General features: G+C 35.4%; 1 protein-coding gene across 1 annotated transcript; it reads right to left on the reverse strand.

The window, feature by feature from the left end:
* Window positions 1-712: 712 nt before the first annotated feature.
* Window positions 713-15847, reverse strand: LOC128215141 (uncharacterized). Its single transcript, XM_052921859.1, has 23 exons — window positions 15728-15847; window positions 15282-15440; window positions 14420-15022; window positions 13377-13485; window positions 12736-13000; window positions 11970-12126; window positions 11221-11355; window positions 10771-10948; window positions 10275-10383; window positions 9794-10049; window positions 9194-9286; window positions 6998-8584; window positions 6694-6849; window positions 5963-6142; window positions 5459-5665; window positions 4943-5134; window positions 4427-4576; window positions 3964-4152; window positions 3031-3138; window positions 2559-2680; window positions 2125-2245; window positions 1559-1745; window positions 713-993 (listed from the first exon to the last, which is right to left on the reverse strand). Exons 1-23 carry the CDS (start codon window positions 15845-15847, stop codon window positions 713-715), a joined length of 5664 nt encoding a protein of 1887 aa, XP_052777819.1.
* Between the last annotated feature and the right edge of the window lie 364 nt (window positions 15848-16211).

Raw genomic sequence — 16211 nt, forward strand, 5'->3', positions numbered from 1 at the left:
ACATATAGATATGTTTCCATTTGGAATGTGCATGTAATGTCTACATTTGGAATGTGCATGTCGGACAAAAAGTAAGTTATAACAATAACATGAATGATCAAGGCATTGTTTTGTTTTGAAACCTTACATTGTTAGAATACTGTATAGATATCATCAAACCCACCTGTCTTCAAGAATGGTTACATATTTACTTTTCCTAACTACAAAATTCTGGATTTCTTCCAGATGACAACAAAAAAGAATAGCCTTCAATTGTAATTACTATCAAATATATGGTCTTTCAAATGAAAAAAACAATAAACGTAAAGGACAACACAAACAGATACTTGGTTGAAACACAAAGCATGACATAAAAGCACATCAATGTTCAAAAAGAAACAGCGTTTATAAGCAAGACACACAAAGCAATAATAAATAATGGTTCTATTTCTCGAGTCCTGTAGGCAAGCGACTGAGTACAGACTTCATGGAATCACAAATTCTTTTGTATGTTTACATGAAAAAAACAAAACATTCTATCATTTAAAGTTGTTCTATCAAGCCATCTATCTTATATTTAACAAAAATTAAACAAAACCAAAATTTACCTAGATACTCTATTTGAATTCAAATATATATACAGAAAACAAACAAATCCCTTCAATAGATCTCCACTCTTGATTCCAATGAATAATCCATGTTCAGTCAAAATTGTTCATTAGTGTATGGGTTCCTAGTTCTTCACACAAGATACAGGTAAGGAATGGACCTCGGTCAGGTCCGGCTCTTTATCCTTAATCTCCGCTAATGTTCTGGACTTTACAATTTCCAGATAGCTGTTAGCCCGGTCACTGTTTGACCGCAAGCAGTGATATGTTATGGGCTGGGACTTTGTTGTGTCAGGCTGGGTCCCTGGCGGGCATTTCAATACTGGCTGGATGGAGAAACATGTCTTTGGGATCCTGTTCTTGGTTACCAGCTTTATGTCCGTAGCCGTCATGGGCAGGACTGATTCTGGAAATATGAAACATATTTGTGTTTAATCAATGCCTAAAAGTTTCTTTTTTCTTTAATTTTATTCTTAAGGGTTGATTATAAGTTTCTGCAAAAGAAATGGCTATCCATGAAAAGTTTTGTCTCATTTATTGATTTAATATATTTAAGATTTAACAATGAAATAAAAAAAACAAAATGACAATTCGTTGTTGCAAGAATGTTTTTGAAACTCTAGCCCGCTCTCACTTCCAAAACAAACGTTGGCTTGCACATGGCTTGGACTCAATTTCAACAGCAAACTTTCCTGAATTACATTTTGTGCAAATACAATTAAGCACACTTTACTGAAATATGACCTTTAAATATCATTTTATATCTCTGCTTAGGCTAATAAGATAAAATGTTTCAGTGAAAGATTGCAATATATTTCAGCTGGTGAACAACATGAAAGTTAATTTAGTTTTTGGTACTCACGAGGTGCAATATACTGCAATCTTACACTGAAACAAACAATCATCCTCTATATTATTATGACAAAAGATGTTAGAAAATGAGCTTGAAATCTGAACAAAATTCCACTTACTGGCCTGCTTTCGGACCTCATGTACACCGTGCTTTCTCAGCTCCTCAGAAGCCACACATCTGTCGCTAGGAATGAGGTAGGTTGCCAGGAACTGTCGAGGGTCCTGATACTCCACATAATGTGGGCCTCTCAGTCCATCAACACTGCCACACACACCACACAGGCGATAGGACAACATAGGGGGCACCTGTGGCAACGGAGAAAAACATGAAGCTTAGGTTGATTTCTATCACAAATAAACATGTATACTACTTCTTTTAAGTTGGATCAACATAATTTGTTTGTATGGTGTACAACTGTAGCTATCTCAGTTGACCCATAAAGGCACAATGTACCTTTTTCAAAAAAGGTTTGCATGCATTACCCTAACTTAACAAAAGGGAATAGAAACATTAATTAAGTTATTCAGTTTTTTTCAGGAAACACCTTATTTTGGGACTATATGGATAAAAGCTTGAAAGTCTTTAATCAGTAAATGAAAACCTAACCTCAAGAAAATATTTGTATCATAGCTCAACGCTAAACTTTTAGGGAACAAAAAACACTCCAAACTATTCAACATTCACCTTGATTGAAATTTTGGTTCCATCTGAGAGCACAGAGACACCACTGTGGGGCAGTCTGACCTCCACACTTCCACCAGGCAGTCTTCTCAGCCACACTGGCTTTTTGTCAGGGCTGCTCACCCTGGAACGGGTAGCATTTCATATGTTCATGTAAGTATTTACTCCTTTCAAACACTGTCTTTAATAACTTACATATTTGTTATTTAAATAATTAAACATACAGAATGTAACATTTCAAACAGGATTCCTGAAGGTGGACGCAACCTTTAACAGAGACTGACGAAAAAGTAATTGTAATATTCATAGTTCTACTTAAATATTCTTCGAAAAATCGAGCCAAAAATTGACTCCCCTTTATTCTAATTTAGTAGTAAGAACAGCACTGAAATTCATGCTATAATGTTAAAAATAAGTTGAATACTTTGATTGCATACCTTAACATCTCCTGACCTGCAGGCATTACGATTGGTTCATCATCAACCTTTACTTGTGGGGAAAGGGACTTGGGGTCAGGGATCATCTCCACCTTCCGGGACTTTGACAGAATCTTAACAATCTGTAAGGCAAGTAGAATATTAAGTTATATCATGACTACTAAAACTTATAAAAGTGGATAATTAATCAACTTCATTTCCTTTCATCATTTTTTAGAAATTATTATATATTCACTTTTTATTCATTCTAGCTTGAATTTGACAAAGGCATAACATTTGATAAGGACTTGTGTTGATTAGTTTTGAGAGGCCTTACAAAAAGCCTTTTGTCGGGTCTGGTTCTAACCTCGAACCTCTTGGGTGAAAAGAGGGTACTTGCCGGTACAATACAACTTCAACACTTTTTAGTGTTATGATCCAAGTACAATGAATCAATATTAATCAACTCGGAATTCATAAAATAGGTGCCAACCTTTTTCTCTGGATGTGAGGTGAGGGGCTTGCTGGAGATAAGGAGGGAATGCCTGTCAGAACAGTCCATAGCCAGCACCCTCTCACACTCTGGGGAAACATCTTCCTTCTGAAATGTATATGTTTCAGCTTAAGAACCATATGAAGCTTTGAGTTCAGTTTATACAGATTTATATAAGTTTGAGAGGTGAATATATAAATTTCTCTAGATACTGTTTCCTGGGTGAAAACCACCACTGATGTCCATTTTGATGGCAAAGAATAAGTTCCCCTGAAGAGACACAAACTTACATCGTCTTGGGTAAGGGGCAGACACATACTTTAGTGGTCTCCGATATGATCTGCAGGATCTGATAAGCTCTACCCATTAGCTACGTAGTAGTCAGACAAATAGCATTCACGCATTATATTCAAGTATTGCAAGAATCATGGTTAGTTGTTGTTAAACTGTTGTACAGAATTAACCTAGTATACAAATCCCGTTTTGGGTCTGACTAACCCCTTACACAAGGGTCTGTTACTAAATGTTCTGAGTATACAAAACACAAAAAATTACTCATACCACAATACAACTACCAGCCTAATTAAATATATTAAGATTTAAAATAAGGATGGACCATTTTAAGTTGTAATATAAGGTTTTCATCAATAAACCCCCCCAATATTTTAACATAATTAAGGCATTTATTTCAGACTTATTTATGTTTGTAAAATAAATAATTCTTTTATGAATTAGTTGTCCTTCGGGGGGTATTCAATAAACGTCTCCAATTAATATTAATCTTAAAAGAGTAAAATTTGTGTGTTTTTCAATACTTACCTAAAAAGTCAACATTGTTTATGAATTATTTGTCATAGGGGCATAGTAATTGAATGTTGCTGATTTATCTTAATGTTAAAGGAGTAGAATGTGTGTGTTTTCATAAATAAGTACCTCAAATGTCTTCTGTGCCAGGGTCCTAACCCTTTTTGGGCTGACATGGCAGGAGACAGGTTCAGGTAACAGTGGTAGCAGTAAATTGTCCTCCATGGGGCGTTGAAGGGAAATATCCTTTACCAGTTCTGGGGTTCTGATGTCCCTGATGATGTCTGTCTCGCATGGAGTCTTGATCTCTAGATCCATCTGAAGATGAATTGCATGTATAACAAAAGATAATAAACAAAACTTGCACTTAAAGATGAAATGTAAGGAAGTATCAGAGGTTTTTATAACAAGGTGAAATGCACACAAACACTTTTAACAGGGTCATGATGTGCCAGAACTGAAGTAACACAATCATATTGATTGTTAAATATTATAATTGTAAACTGCACATTGGAGATTTCTACAGGATATCTGCTGGTCAAAAAGCATTGAAACGTTTTACCATACTTAATACAGAGTTAAAGGAAAGTACATGTTTGCCATCCATCCTGAATTCAGCCTTGACCGTGATCATATTGCTGTCCTGGTCGGGCATGTCCAGGGTCAGTTTGTCACTGTACATGTATTTCATCAGTTCCTGGCTCTTCCATACCATCTTTCTCACTGGCTCAGGGAGACCATCCTGCTACACATATTTAGAAGTTACGGTACTGTATAATGTATAGCAACTTAAAACAAATATGATTATCAAAACAATCATTGTCTAATAAACACTTAATTTGTTTAGAGCTAAGAACATTCTAGTTTTGCATATATAAATCAAAAGACGTATAGAGGCAAGAACTTTAAGGTCAAATAAGGACTTTTTAGAATAATGACTTTGATTTATGGGTTGAATAGCACAACTGGTAACTATATATCAAATTTACAAATTAGCACTTAATAATTAAATTAATTCCTTGCACATAAATAGACGGGATTATGTTGATTTGTCACATAATCATTTTTGAATGCTATTCTTATAATTTTAAGTGTTTTTTTTCCCAACCTGATAAGCAACAAGCACTTCAAAATGCCTCCTAGTGTTCAGTTTCTTCTTGAGCTCCATGTACACAGGGGAGGTAACATCATCAGGTGACCTTCTGTCGTCAAGGTAACTCCTCACCAGTGGGTCCTGTCGTCCTGGCAACTGCTGTTCTCTCTCCCATCTTAGCTGTTCCACTGACTTCTTGCTCAGGATCTGAAATATCATGGTAAATTTTAGATAGAAAGTCTGAGTTCGAATACTTATATATATATGTATACATGCTTTACAAAATTTTACACCTAGACTGGGACAACTAATACATATCAAACAATTTAAAGAGTGGCTTTATGGAATGCCTGATAAAATGTACATACCAATATAATCATTTCTTAACACTAAACTTTCTTATGTTATCAGATTAGTAAAATGCAAAGTTTACACATGTTGGTTAAAATGAAGTACAAAAATATATGTTACAGTACTTATCCTAACCCTATGTTAGGATGACATTATGATACAGTGTTTATCATCTCTTACCAGAATAGTTATCATGTTCTCCAACTCATCTGTCTTGCCATACTTGATTGCTATCTTGCCAGAGATGTCCTTTGATCTGCTATTCGAGGAATGATATTCCATTTGTTTCTCTTCACCCATTTTCTCCTTTTTGTCACCTTTCAGATCTCTTAGAATGTCCAGATCATGCTTCTGTCTCTGTACTTGGTCCTTAAGTTGCTGGATTTTCTGAAATGACACAAATAAAATATTTTGAAGGAAAATAAACATGTCTTTTAAATTCAATAATGTTTTGTTGTTTTTTCTAGTTAACTTTGAAATATTCTACATTTGTAAATGCTCTAATTCTGTTGGAGTTAAAATCATCAATTAAACTTTTCTTCATTTCAGGCTTGTAGGGGGAATGTAGAAAAACAATTCAACGAAATGTAATTCGAGATTGATTAGTATTTATTTTAATTCGTCTAAAAAGATATAAAGTAGAACAATAATTATTAAGGGAAACTTCATTATACATGTTCATACCTGCAACGGTTGAAGCAAGGATACATCAGATTTGGACTTCTCCCTTAGTTTATCTTCCACCTCATCAATAAGTGTTTTCTGTTTGTCTTGCATGTCGGAAACCTCCTTCAACATATCAGGGGTCTCACATTGTGACTTCTCTGGATGCTGCAGGTAATCTTTAATCGTGTCTGACTCCTCCTGAAAGAGTTTAATATTAAGGGAAATAAAAATGGGCTTAATAAAAAACTCTAAGCTGACATCACCCTTTTAATCGAAATAGAAAGACAAAGTTTAGACCAGATTAACGTTGTTGAGCAAACCATGTTTAAGTCTTGCCTAATGTAAAACAGAAAAAAAACTTAAGTGCAATTTTGCAAAAGACTCAAATCTAGTATTTGATGAAAGAGTTCAACCCTTTTCATGAGTACCTGACCATGATTAGCTCCAGCCAGACTGTTTAGTTATGGACACAGGAAGGTGGCTGTGAAATTTGGATTTTTAGTCTGACCTTATCTTTAAAATCAACAAGAGTGTCAATGTGCATTGTTTTTTAATTGAAAAGGGGCTTAACTCTTATTAAAGCTACTTGTGCAATTTAAATATCTAGAAAAAAAATTGGGTTATGGCCAGGTTTTTCTACACCAACAACCTTGTCGTAGACAACAACGCCAAGGTTATGACAATAACTCTACAATTGAAAAACAGTGAGTGTTTTTTCAAAAAAATATAAACATAAAAATCATCACAACCTGAGCCTTTATCAGCTTAGAGATGACATCATACAGAAGGTGCTTCTCTGTGACCAAGTGAGTGGATTTGTCCACGGCTCCTGTTGGGGATGGGGAACGCATAAGCTTACGCAGTTTCTTAAGAGAAGGTGTCAACTCCATCTGATGTGTCTTGACCTTGAGATTTGCAATGACAAATACAACATACATCCATAAAATACAAAATTACTATACTGCCTATTTATTTTTAATAGTATGATAAATGGTTGATTATCTTGAATCAATAAATTCCCAGAAAAGAGTTTTTATTATGTTTAAAACATACCTTGAGCAACTTCTTCAAAATGGTTAGTTTTGAGCAGGGTTGGTCGCTTGGTATAAGTTTTTCATCCACCTCATGGTCAGGTAGTTTACTCACTTTCTTTGTCATTTTCAACAGGTCTTCACATTTTATGGTCATGTGTTTGATCTCACTTTTAATTTCTTGAGTATCCCTCTTAATCTGCTTATAATCTTCACCATATTGTCTTCCTTCAATCATCTTTTCCTTCATTTTGTCCTTGGCTGCTTTATCAACCTTTTCTAACAGTTGTGACAGTTGCACCAGAGATTTTAAGCTCTTTTCTACAACAGGGGATGTCACAGATGCCTCTTTGTCTTTAATACTCTTCTCTTGTGAATCTATTATTTTCTTTATTTTGTCTTTAGATTTCTTTAAGTCATCCATTAGTTTCATGAGATCTTCGGGGGATATTTCTTTTTTCTTCAAATTTTCAAGATGCTGAATTTGTTTCAGTTCCATTTTCTTCAGCTCATCAATTGCTTCTTTATCACCTACTTTAAGGTAAGCTAACTGACTCTTCATTCCTTTTTCAATCTGAAGGGAAATAGCTAATCGTTCAGCCAATTCTTTGGTCGCCTTTTTCAGTACAGCCTTTTGTTGTAGCAAAGACCTTCTCCCTACGTCATACACATTATCTATAGAAGATTGTCCATGACTGATGTAACTAATCATGATTTTCTTGTCAAGTTCTTTCAAGTCTTTCTCTATCTCATTGTCAACAAGTTTTTGTTTAAGTAAAATTTCAAGGACCTTCACACGCACCATTTTGTCAAGTCTTGGTTCCTTGAGCAGTTTTTCATCAATTTTTTCCTTCAACAATTTTAGATTATCTGTAATGTCCTTCATCCTCTTTTCTTTTATTTCATCATATTCTGTCATTGGTTTATCTTTATTCTTACTGGCAGCAGGAGTTGTAAGCATTTTCTCAACCTCAACAAGATGTGAATATATATCTTTTTCTTCGGGATTCACTTCAAGGGATGATTTCTGGATCTCAGAGGGTTGTTTAGCAATAGTATGCTTTTGTTGTTTCTTTTGAATCTCTTCAAGTTTCTTCTTCTGTTCACCAATCTTTTGCTCCAAATCTTCTATCTCAGCAACACTTAGGTATGGTGCAAGTTTATTAGCTATTTTATCTAATTTCTTTTCTGCCTTTTTTTGACTGTCCATAATGTACAAGACTGCAACAGCATCTTCAGCTTTCTGATCTCCTTCAGGAATCTTGTCCAACATTTCCTCTGTTTTATGTAGGATGTGTTCCAATTTCTCAATCTTCATTGTAACTTCATCAAGAACTTTCTTCACATACTTAATATCAATTAGTTTCCTACCAAGCCCATCAATTTCTTTTTCCACCCTGCGTTGCTTCTGAATAACATCTTGAAGGTGTATAGATTCAGGATCTGTTGTTTTCTGGATCATGTAATTGATTGTGTCATCAATGATTTCATCAAGTCTGTCCCTTTTCAAGAGCTTTTTGAGTTGTTTTGAAGCTTTGTCAATGAAGTCTGAGCCAAGATCTAGCAATGAATCAATCCGTTTCCCATCTTCAGAAATGGACATGTGAATCTATAATAGAACAAGGATTTACATGAAAAAGCTTTAATATATGAACATAATCTATTAACAGTTTCCAAAATAAACTTAAATTTACATACATGTAGGTGCCATGGAAATCATGAATTCGAAAGAAATGTTATATTGGCAAATCTTCAGTGTTTTTGTTTTCCTATTTTATGTTCAAGAGGCCTCAGTTTCATTAAAGGACTCAAGTTCACCTCTTACAAATGTGTAGCAAACCAACAAAAATATGAAACCTCAAGTTACTTTCACTTTACTCCATAGATTTTTGATGATACATGAACATGTATAGTTCATCTTTGTGACAAACAAAAACTTCAAACAAGTGAACTAATGAACACCGTTAGTGCCATCATTGTTAACTTAAAAATCTTTAATGCTCTGGAAGTCTAATAAATACTTTCGTAATCTGAAGTGTTCTTTACAAGATTTGTGACAACTGTTTCATCCATTGTTTTATTTAGATATATAAGCACATCATCAAATAGTTGATGTTTAAAAAGTAACAATAATGCTGTTGATAAAGCTGTTAATTTTAACAAAGTTTTGAACAATCTGCCAAATATTGATTGCACGTTAGACTCAGGTGATCCATACCTGGTGTTGAATGTGTTTCTGGTACTCAATATCCAGAATATCGGAGGGTTTTATGTCATGGTCAGCCAGCTCCAGTCTCATGTCCATTACAAGCTGAAAACAGTACATGTAATCTTTTACTGAATCAGGAATAAACAACACAATTTCATTTTAGATACAAATATTTTTACATTTTAAATTTAATTAAGATATTTATTCTTTTATTCCTTGTTAATCATCATAGCCTAGTATATATATATTAGTGCATGACAATACATTTACACAATCCATGATCAAGAAAACAACAGAGAAACAGAAACAGTGCAAAGTTACATTGTTCACATTCATATACATATATATATATAAAAGGACATGGAAAAGGCCACAAATTTTTCCAACATAAACAGGCCCTTTCCAAAAGTCTTGCTATTCAAATATACAGATCGAAATTATTTGAATCTTAAGAATCTTAATAACACAAAAATTCATTTCATTTGTTTAACCATTATTCTACTTTTAGTTAATCCGTAATTATATAAATATTTTATATATATATAAATATGTATACCTAATTCATTTCATCAGCACTGTACAAATATATATTTCAATCAATAAACATACCCTCCATGACTTATCCTCATCTGGTTTTGGTGCTCGTCTGACTTCCACAGAGTAAGCCACCTTGCCTTCTGGTTCCCGTTGATAAAGTGTGGCCAGTTGGACCTGATGACTGGGCTGGGAGCCTGCATCTGCTAGCCGCAAGACAAAGCCACACTTTGGTCCGGATTTCAAGATCTCTGCGTCTTTCTTAAATCGTTTCTTAAGTTGATCCATGGTGAGATCTTTCGTTTCGAGGTCAATAAAGTCTTCCACAGGACTGTAGTTTAATGGGATATCATGGAGTGGATTTGATATTAACTAGTATTTAATATTTTTTATCTGTATGACACATTTTTGATAGAAAACATGGAGATTATTTTATGCATGATCTTTAGAAATACTTTATTCCATGTTTGTATTTAATACATTTAATGGATAGCTCATGGCACAACAAAAGACTACTGGGGGGGGGGGGGGGGTAATTCCTGACAAATAGCCTAACCTGTCACTTTCTGGATCTTCTTCCTGACCAGCCTGGCTGCTGGGGACCAACCAACTCAAAGGCGGAAACCATCCTGAAGAAGGTTCATCTTCTGGGATGTCATTTGAATCTGAATATACAAATTTATATCTTATTTCTTTTGGGGATATTCTTTTTGGGAAAGTAAAAAAAAATGCAAGTAGATGACATTTAAATATATATAGCTACATGTTTCTGTGGAAAATCAATCTATTTTTTTACTTACAATAAATTGTGTGATGGAATATTTCACAACTAAAATCGAAAAAAGCAAATGATTAATGGTTGACCTTGTTTAGACAAAAACAAAAAATTGGATTTGTTTGTGATATAGCTTATAAGTAGCTGACCAAGTAATGGAAATAAAAAACAAACTTACTTATAACAATAGAAACTTATGTGGCTAAATTGTTCGCAAAGAAATTGTGTCAAGCTAAGCATGAGATTTTCGTTATTTGCTTGAAACTCCTATATTTACCTCTGACATGTTGCAGTTGAATGACAAGATCGTCTGGGATCAGGGGCTTGTACTTCAGCCTCAGGGTTTGCTTTCCTGTCAAAGGTGCAAAGGGGGATAACTCATCCTTCCTCTCAAGTAACTCTCCCTCCAGTATCAACTTTCGGCCCAAAATTTCTTCGCCTATTTCATACATGACCTGTAACAGAATTAAAAAAAAATATTGATATTTTTACCGCGACAGCTATCATCCTTAATAGCTTATTTTTATAACTTATACCCAACAATAAGCAATTGCAAACCTTATAAATTGTGGCTTGTTAACATTTGTAAACAACACTTTTTCACATTCTATTAGCTCAATTAGCAACACTGTTCTAGTTCAAATGAATTTTATAGGAATAAAAAGGTGATGTAGAATGCAAAATCAATTCAAGGATACTTTTTTGCTTGACAAAACCAGATACTCACAGGTTTAGGCCTAACCCCATCAACAGCCCTGATTTCCAGGCTGTCATCAGGCAGCAGGTAGGACTCAGCCATCGAAGGGTCCCTCCAGATCATGGTGTGAACACGGGACTGAAGCTTCAGGGGCTGTGCAGGCTTCTGAAAATACCATAAGTTAAAATAAAGATGATCTAAAAAAAAATTAAGAGGGGACGTCTTACTGTGCTGGCTAATGAGGGGCCAGTGTTACCAAGGCAAAAACAAATATAGTTTGAAAGACTGATTAACGGCACTGGCTGTGGATAATTATTTGCTTTAGTGCAAGATTGTAATAAATATCACTGATAGAGCACAAAAAGCTTATGATGGTTCATTGCAAAAATCTACTTTTGGTGTTCACGAGGTGAAATATATTGCACTAAGGCAATTTCCTTTTTATTATATGCCTAAAAAGGATATAAAAAGACAGTTTATTGTAGTTTTTCAGAAAAGCATGCCAAATTGTATGCAAAAAAAACATCATTGGAACTGACCAGCCATGTGCATACTGGCATTTTATTTGGAAAGGAAAGCAGGCTAAAAATTCAAAACAATGAAAGATATCAAAATTTGATTTCAGTTTAAAACAAACAAAAAATCATTTTTTGTTTCATAGATAAATCTCTATCAATCAGTAGAAAGTATATATTACCGGGTAAATGGGTTTTGTGAAATTGAACCTTTACATTGTTGGTTGAATTATTTGTTCATCTAGACATTTTTGAAACTCATACCTGGTCTTTCACTTTAATGATCATTTTGGTAATGTCTGGGTCCATGCTGACTTTCAGGGAAAGCGGAGCGTCCATATGGGCCGAACATTTCATCTCAACCCCTGACCAAATGTGTCTCAATCCAACTTCAACCTTGGCTCGCATTTCGAAGAAGCCGCTGGATGGATACATTGTTAACAACTAAATTTAGGTCCAATAAACAAGTGTTTGAAGACAAACAAATCTTATCATTGGTTACACAAAATTATAGTGACATAGTAAAATTCTAAAAAGCTTTCTAACATTAAAGACCAGAAAATTCAAACAGGATAATTTTGAAGAGATTGAATCAAATAGTAATGACTATTTCATAGCAATGAAATTCAAAAGCATTTATTTCTAGTGAACTGGAAAATATTTATCTTAACATTTTTATCATTCCATTAGCAATTCCAAAAATGAATTCAATTTTACATATTTGAAAACTATCCTCAAAGAAAAACTTGCATCATTTAAAAGAGCTAAGAAATTGAAAACCAGGAATTTAGTTGTCCCCCGTGTAGCTGCCAGTACTTTACACAGAATGTTAAAAAACTAAGGAGTCAATTAGAAATAAGAGCTAGGGTAATTCATCCTAACTCCCCCTTGAATTTAAAATACTGTCTCTACCACTCAGTGTAGTGTGGGTGTCTTTATCAGGGACAACCCAAGTTCGCAAGATGTAAATAATATATCTGTATATCTACTTAATTTCACTACTATAACTAATACAAGTTTACAAGTCTACCTTGATCTGACGTTTAATAGAGAATCAATCTTTGTTAGTAAGGAGCTTGAAGCTAGGGAAGCAGGCCCCTCGTTGACATTGATATCTCCATGAAGTCTGACCAATCCCTGCTTGTCCAGCTTGACCCAGAGTGGCAGGCCTGTCTCTGTGGTAACCGTGGTATGTAGCAGAGGCAGGAGGTAGGACTTCTGAGATTTCAGCAGTTGTTTAAGGGAGTCCAACAGAATGAGTTTCTCCTTCAGTAAAGCCATAATGGATGGCTTGTCTGCAATAATAGTAAAATGTTTACATGAAGTTGACCACGTATTTTATAAGAACTATTTAGGTCTCAATTGGTGCCAATATACAGAATGCGGCTGTATCGAATTATGTTGTTTTTTATCAATGTTGAAGTAAAACCAATGTTTTTTTTAGTTTTTGTAATCCTTTAAATTGCACTACATCAACTGCGTTAAGGCATATTAAATACAATAATGCACCTTTAATTAAAAAAGGTGCAATGTTTACTTTTTATTGGCATGTTTAGTTGTAGACAATTTAAGGATATCTTAGAAAGTTTGGATCAAACTAATGTAAATGTACACCATGATGATGTATGAAATGTGTTTAAACATTGGGCAAACTTTGCTTACCCACCAAACCAGATGGTGGGACGAGTGTTCCCAGATCAATGTACATAAGCTCATGTCCAAACAGTTTCAGGTACAAATGACCTTCAGGCTTCTCATGCATCAGTGGCTTTACACCAATCTGAAACCAAAGTTTAAGATTGTGAGTAAAAGCTAGGGGAAAAGGTTCCTTTCTGATTAATATAAATAATAACATAATGTGCAGTAAACAGCTTCACAAAGGAAATAAAAAATTTATGGTGGTTGGTAAGTTTCTACATGCTCAGCCTCTACAATGACACCCATTTGGCTCCATACACATGTGTATGTCATATTGAACAAATGTAGATCCGCATGTGTGTATGTCATGTTGAAAAACTGTATCTTCACATGTGTGTATGTAATGTTGAACAAATTTAGCTCCGCATGTGTGTATGTCATGTTGAAAAATTGTATCTTCACATGTGTGTATGTCATGCCTAACATGTTAAGCTCCACATGTGTCTATGTCATGTTGAACAAATGTAGCTCCACATGTGTGTATGTCATGTTGAACATGTGTAGCTCCCCACATGAGTGTATGTCATGTAGAAAATGTGTAGCTCTGCATGTGTGAATGGTATCATGAACATGTGTAGCTCTGCATGTGTGAATGTCATGCAGAAGAAGTTTAGCTATGCATGTGTGAATGTCATGCAGAGCATGTGTAGCTCTGCGTGTGTGATTGTCATGCAGAAGATGTGTAACTCTGCATATGTGAATGTCACGCTGAATATGTGTAGCTCTGCATGTGTGATTGTCATGCAGAAGATGTGTAACTCTGCATATGTGAATGTCACGCTGAATATGTGTAGCTCTATTTGTGTGAATGCCATGCAGAACATGTGTAGCTCTGCATGTGTGAATGGTATCATGAACATGTGTAGCTCTGCATGTGTGAATGTCATGCAGAAGAAGTATAGCTATGCATGTGTGAATGTCATGCAGAGCATGTGTAGCTCTGCATGTGTGATTGTCATGCAGAAGATGTGTAACTCTGCATATGTGAATAACACGCTGAATATGTGTAGCTCTACTTGTGTGAATGCCATGCAGAACATGTGTAGCTCTGCATGTGTGAATGGTATCATGAACATGTGTAGCTCTGCATGTGTGAATGGAATGCTGAACATGTGTAGCTCTGCATGTGTGAATGGTATCATGAACATGTGTAGCTCTGCATGTGTGAATGGTATCATGAACATGTGTAGCTCTGCATGTGTGAATGGAATGCTGAACATGTGTAGCTCTGCATGTGTGAATATTATGCTGAACATGTGTAGCTCTGCATGTGTGAATGTTATGCTGAACATGTGTAGCTCTGCATGTGTGAATGCCATCCAGAACATGTGTAACACTGCATGTGTGAATATCATGCTAAACATGTGTAGCTCTGTATGTGTGAATGTCATGCTGAACATGTGTAGCTCTGCATATGTGAATGTCACGCTGAATATGTGTAGCTCTTCATGTGTGTATGTCACACAGATCATGTGTAGCTCTGCATGTGTATATGTCACGCAGAACATGTGTAGCTCTGCATGTGTGTATGTCACGCTGAACATGTGTAGCTCTGCATGTGTGTATGTCACGCTGAACATGTGTAGCTCTGCATGTGTGAATGTCATGCTGAACATGCTCTGCATGTGTGAATGTCATGCTGAACATGCTCTGCATGTGTGAATGCCATGAAGAAGAAGTGTAGCTCTGCATGTGTGTATGTCATGCAGAACATGTCATGTAGCAAGTTTTATGTTATTACAGTTTATGGTTCTCAAGTTAAAGTGGCCAACACTATTTTCACATCCCTGTTGCAGACAAAACACCAAAGTTATGACAATTCTTTTTTGACTTGATTTCTTCAAAAAGCACTCGACTGAAATCCACCAGTCAACAAACCTTGTCCTTAATATCCTTGATTTCTTGAAGAGGCTCGCTGGCACTACGAGGATGACGGGGGTGTAGGAGGGTCATAATAATGGAGTGTAATTGGGAGTCCTTGTCATTGTCCATCACATCTTCCAACAGGGAATCCATACCCCTGGACAGCATCCCAACCTTAAAATGGTATAATTCATATACAGTAAGTGTGTTGTATACGAGGAGCGTTTTATTTAGTGGCAACATAGCTACAAAATCATGGTTTCCTTGTGTACATACTTGTATAGCATACCACTGGAAAGGCTTTTTTTTCTATAAGCCTATCCAAATTCTATAAAAAAAGTCCAGGTAGATGTAAACGAGCCAATGGCTGTCAGTAATCCTGCTATATGAATAGCTGTTAAAGAACTGATTGACACCTAACAAGACAACATAATGAATTCACTTAAATATATTGATAATACCTCAAGAATATCAGTGGACCTTCCTAAAGCAGCAGCAGAGTATTTCGCTGAGATGAATCGTGGAATGTACTCCTTCGGAGAGCCAATCAGGATTTGTTGATACGAGTGACCCATCTTCATGGTCTCTGCATTAGTAGAATAAGTAGTTGAAAATAGCACTGAGGCCCAACAAGCTGCGCTCACTAGCACACTGCTTGAAAGGTTTGGAATTTCCAAACATAGTGGGGCTTAAGATTTGCAAATTTTGATTAAGAACTGTATAGAAATAACAAAGTCTGGTTGTCAGTAGTCTTTAACTTGATTCATAAATCAACTGAGATAGTTGGAAGATAATGTACAGATAGGATTTAGAATAAATGTTTAGTTACAGTAATAAATTGTCTCATATAACAAATTCCTTGCACAGACCTGGCCTTCTCAGGACTTCATGTTATTTTTAGTAGACATTCAATATAAGTACACTCAGTTGTTTATAAAGACCAAT

This window comes from Mya arenaria, chromosome 13 (genome assembly GCF_026914265.1).
Source record: "Mya arenaria isolate MELC-2E11 chromosome 13, ASM2691426v1".
Taxonomy (NCBI): domain Eukaryota; kingdom Metazoa; phylum Mollusca; class Bivalvia; order Myida; family Myidae; genus Mya; species Mya arenaria.

What these genes read in the sequence shown, in the direction of transcription:
- LOC128215141 (XM_052921859.1), bottom strand. Translation starts at nt 15,847, where the DNA reads ATGAAGATGGGTCACTCGTATCAACAAATCCTGATTGGCTCTCCGAAG. An exon ending in GAAGATCCAGAAAGTGACAG is followed by an intron (nt 10,050 to 10,274) that starts GTTAGGCTATTT and finishes ATTAAACTACAG; the next exon opens with TCCTGTGGAAGACTTTATTG. An exon ending in TGGCACAGAAGACATTTGAG is followed by an intron (nt 3,139 to 3,963) that starts GTACTTATTTAT and finishes TATACATTTCAG; the next exon opens with AAGGAAGATGTTTCCCCAGA.